Below are 3,931 nucleotides of genomic sequence, written 5' to 3'. Positions count from 1 at the left end.
TCTACACGGTAAGCTCTCCTCACCTCCACCTCCACCCTTATCTCGGTCTCTCTCGCTTGCGTGAGTGCTGCTATCAGGAGAAACATGATCGGGAAATCCGCGACACTGAAGAGTCAGGATCTTCTGCACTCACAGCTTGAGGTCAGGAGTTTACAGATGCCCTGCCCTGCAGGATCTGCAGCATGTAACCTGTTATTCTGTTGTCTTCTGGGAAACATGTGAATGTCTTGTGTAGCTTCTGAAGGACGGTACTGAATAGGATCTGTAAATGAAATAACAATTTATGATCACCCTGTTCAAAAGTTTACGCCCCCCCTGCCCACCGGCTCTTAATGTATCGTGCTGCCTTCTCGAGCGTCAGTGAACGTGTGCACCTTATGTAATAGTCGTGTACGAGTCCCTCGGTCGTCCTCAGCGTGAAAAGACGGATCTCGGTATCATATAGCCGCTGTTGGAAAGGACTCAAATATGCAGAAGATGCTGGAAAAATAAAGAATGTGCAGGAGCACAAACAAGGGACTCATGAAGAACTCTCACAGAACATAAACCCAGTCGTGGATCATCCAGGTAACGACACAGTGTTAATAATCAAGGGTGTGTAAACTTTTGAACTGGTTCGTTTGTGTAAATTATATAGCGTATTCCGGACAGTAAATAAAAAACAAGGCCATTATTATGATCCCTTTATAAAAATGATTATTATTATGAACAATATTGCAGACTCTGCAAGGCGTATATCAAACTATGAGCACTATAACTGTACACATACTAACCACAAACAGAAAAAAAACGTAGTGTCCGGTCGAACGAGTGATTTAGTTTAATAATGTCTTACAGTTTGTGACGACTCGCTCAGACATTCCCCATCGTGTGACGGCGTACTAGAACGTTCTATCTGTCTCCTGTTCGGTCTGAAGCCAGGACAAAGGTTAATGCCGTTCACTCTGATCTTGAGATCTTACCACTGCGGGTTACTTTAGTACACAGACTGGAAATGGTTCACGTATTAACGCTCGCTCTCGCAGTTACACACCTTCATTCGTCATATGTTTATGATCTGATTTCCAAATCCTTTCAGGTTAAAGACATGGAGCTCAACTCGTATTAATGTGTGTGCGTGTGTGTGTTTTAGGAGCACGGCTTGACTGGGTTTTTCCGTGGAGCAGTGCCTCGGTGTCTGCGCAGGACGATGATGGCGGCGATGGCGTGGACCGTGTACGAGCAGCTAATGGCGCGAATGGGCCTCAAGTCCTGAGAGAGAGAGAGAGAGAGAACGAGAACGAACGGACGGACGAGCGAGAGGTGGTGACGCGAGAGGTTTTGCTCAGGTCTCAGAGAGAGCGGGAGTTTTGGAGTCGGAGCGAACGTTTCTGCTTCCAAGACGGCGCGTTCGAACGATCTTTTCCTCCGAATCCCAGACATCTACAGTGCACGGTTTACTTTCGGCGCTGTGCCCAAGAGCTCTTTATCGTACAAAACGGCCGAGAACGAAAAGGAAGAGAAGCGAGAGGAAATTCAGCCCGTGCTCTGGAGAAGATGTAATCAAAAGTGCCCTGATCTCCAAACACAACCCAGGCGGTGGAAGATAAGTGTTCTTCCTCTGATATCAGGATGCTAAAGGAGCAGCAATAAGATCTCCATCCTTGCTAAACCTTCTCCGCTGCGTGAACACACGTGCGTAACCGCATCGTATGAACAAACCGTCTGGGACTTCAGCTTTGCACAGCTATAAAACTAGAAACGCATGATAGCATAGGAACATTCCAGCAGCCACGAGCGGTCCCTCCCCCGGCAGCCACGAGCGGTCCCTCCCCCGGCAGCCACGAGCGGTCCCTCCCCCGGCAGCCACGAGCGGTCCCTCCCCCGGCAGCCACGAGTGGTCCCTCCCCCGGCAGCCTTAAATGTTAAACGTCACCAGAACACGTGAAGCGTTCCACCGTTCAAGCCTCCGTTCAAGACTACGGAAAATTCGACTCGACAGCTTCCAGCCAATTGGCTTCGAGGATTCAACGATGCTGCGTTTTTTTATTTTGTCTTTGCTTCAGATGTTGAGTAATAAATACGAGCACAGCATCACCGCTCGCGTATTCAGTGTGATCTACACTTCGAGCCGAGTGGCGATGCAATATTTCAGTCTCATCACTGGGGACTAATAACCCGCGAGACGGCACCGGAAAACGTCTCAGGACCGTGATCATGTCTTTCTTTAGTTTGCATAATTATTGCAACAGTGTGTGTATTTTATATATATATTAGTGTGTGTGTGTGTGTGTGTGTGTGTGTGTGTGTGTGTGTGGTTGCTAACTTGCTAATACAATGAAATAAAATCAAATGTATCGTCCTTGTGGTTATTGACAGCCCCGGACGTGTCGATCTGACCTGCACATAAACCAGTGTAGTTACAGAAGCGTTATTCAGCAGGAGCTGTGATCTTATCAGTGTGGTTTTTGATTAGCTGGCTCTTTCTAACACACACACACACACACACACAGCGAGTCAGCTTGGCTCTAGCTAGGCTGCAGGATAATGTTGTTGTCTCATGCAGTTTGTCACAAACAGCAGTAACACACGCAGCACACGCTGTGCAGTGGCATTACGTTAAACGCAAAACAAACTGCAAAAACATCCGGCTCGCAATTTCTGTTCTGCAGAGCAGCTAGAAATGGTGAATTTTAGGATCTTTTTACTTCCAGGCATGTTCAATAGGTCACGCCGTCCGGACCGTCTGAGCACGGTTACATCATTTACACCATTTCTGTGACTTGTCTGTTCGTAGAAGTGATTTTAGCAGCAGTAGTTTTAGGTGTATGTAGTAGTTTTAGTGCTGTTATAAATGTAGAAATACAGCAGTGGTAGTTTTACATATCAGTAGTGGTAATAGTTTTGCAAGCATTCTCAGCAATAATATTAGTTTAACTAGCTGTAGTTTTGGTTAGTAGGAGTAGAAGATTTTGTAGTAGTAATTTAATAGTAGTTTTATTGTGGAGTAGTGGTTTAGTAGTTATTACTTTATTAGAAGTCAATTTTAGTAGTAGTTTTACTAGCAGTATTGTTAGTAGTTGTTACTAGTAGTAGTTGCAGTAGTCAGTTTTAGTAGAAGTATGTTTTTGGGGGGTTTGTAGTTTACTACTGGTGTTTAGTAATAGTTTTAGTAGCCTAGTATTAGGTTTCTTTAGTATAAGTAGTAGTTTTACTAGCAGTAGTGTTAGTAGTTGATACTAGTCTAGTTTTAGTACTAATAGCAGCTGTACTAGTAGATTCAGTAGTAGTTTTACTAGCAGTAGTGTTAGTAGTTGATACTAGAAGTAGTTGCAGTAGTCAGTTTTAGTAGAAGTATGTTTTTGGGGGGTCTGTAGTTTACTAGTGGTGTTTAGTAATAGTTTTAGTAGCCTAGTATTAGGTTTCTTTAGTATAAGTAGTAGTTTTACTAGCAGTAGTGTTAGTAGTTGATACTAGTTCTAGTTTTAGTACTAATAGCAGCAGTACTAGTAGATTCAGTAGTAGTTTTACTAGCAGTAGTGTTAGTAGTTGATACTAGAAGTAGTTGCAGTAGTCAGTTTTAGTAGAAGTATGTTTTTGGGGGGTCTGTAGTTTACTACTGGTGTTTAGTAATAGTTTTAGTAGCCTAGTATTAGGTTTCTTTAGTATAAGTAGTAGTTTTACTAGCAGTAGTGTTAGTAGTTGATACTAGTCTAGTTTTAGTACTAATAGCAGCTGTACTAGTAGATTCAGTAGTAGTTTTACTAGCAGTAGTGTTAGTAGTTGATACTAGTCTAGTTTTAGTACTAATAGCAGCTGTACTAGTAGATTCAGTAGTAGTTTTACTAGCAGTAGTGTTAGTAGTTGATACTAGTCTAGTTTTAGTAGTAAGAGCAGCTGTACTAGTAGATTCAGTAGTAGTTTTACTAGCAGTAGTGTTAGTAGTTGATAC

General features: G+C 43.1%; 1 protein-coding gene across 6 annotated transcripts in view; it reads left to right on the top strand.

Annotated features, from left to right (window-relative positions):
- The window catches only part of slc25a38a (solute carrier family 25 member 38a), a 6,924-nt gene extending 4,592 nt beyond the window's left edge, over positions 1–2,332 (top strand). For all 6 annotated transcript variants that reach the window (XM_053684720.1, XM_053684725.1, XM_053684724.1 and 3 more), the window contains 2 exons: positions 1–8; positions 1,133–2,332. The exon at positions 1–8 is cut by the window's left edge and continues 159 nt beyond it. In XM_053684720.1, the coding sequence (XP_053540695.1) occupies positions 1–8; positions 1,133–1,255 (131 nt within the window). In that variant the 3' untranslated portion in view covers positions 1,256–2,332. The remainder of the gene's footprint in view (positions 9–1,132) is intronic.
- Positions 2,333–3,931: the final 1,599 nt, after the last annotated feature.

Source organism: Ictalurus punctatus, chromosome 12 (genome assembly GCF_001660625.3).
Source record: "Ictalurus punctatus breed USDA103 chromosome 12, Coco_2.0, whole genome shotgun sequence".
Lineage (NCBI taxonomy): Eukaryota > Metazoa > Chordata > Actinopteri > Siluriformes > Ictaluridae > Ictalurus > Ictalurus punctatus.
Note: the sequence above shows the minus strand (reverse complement) of the source record. Positions and strands in the feature narration are given on the sequence as shown.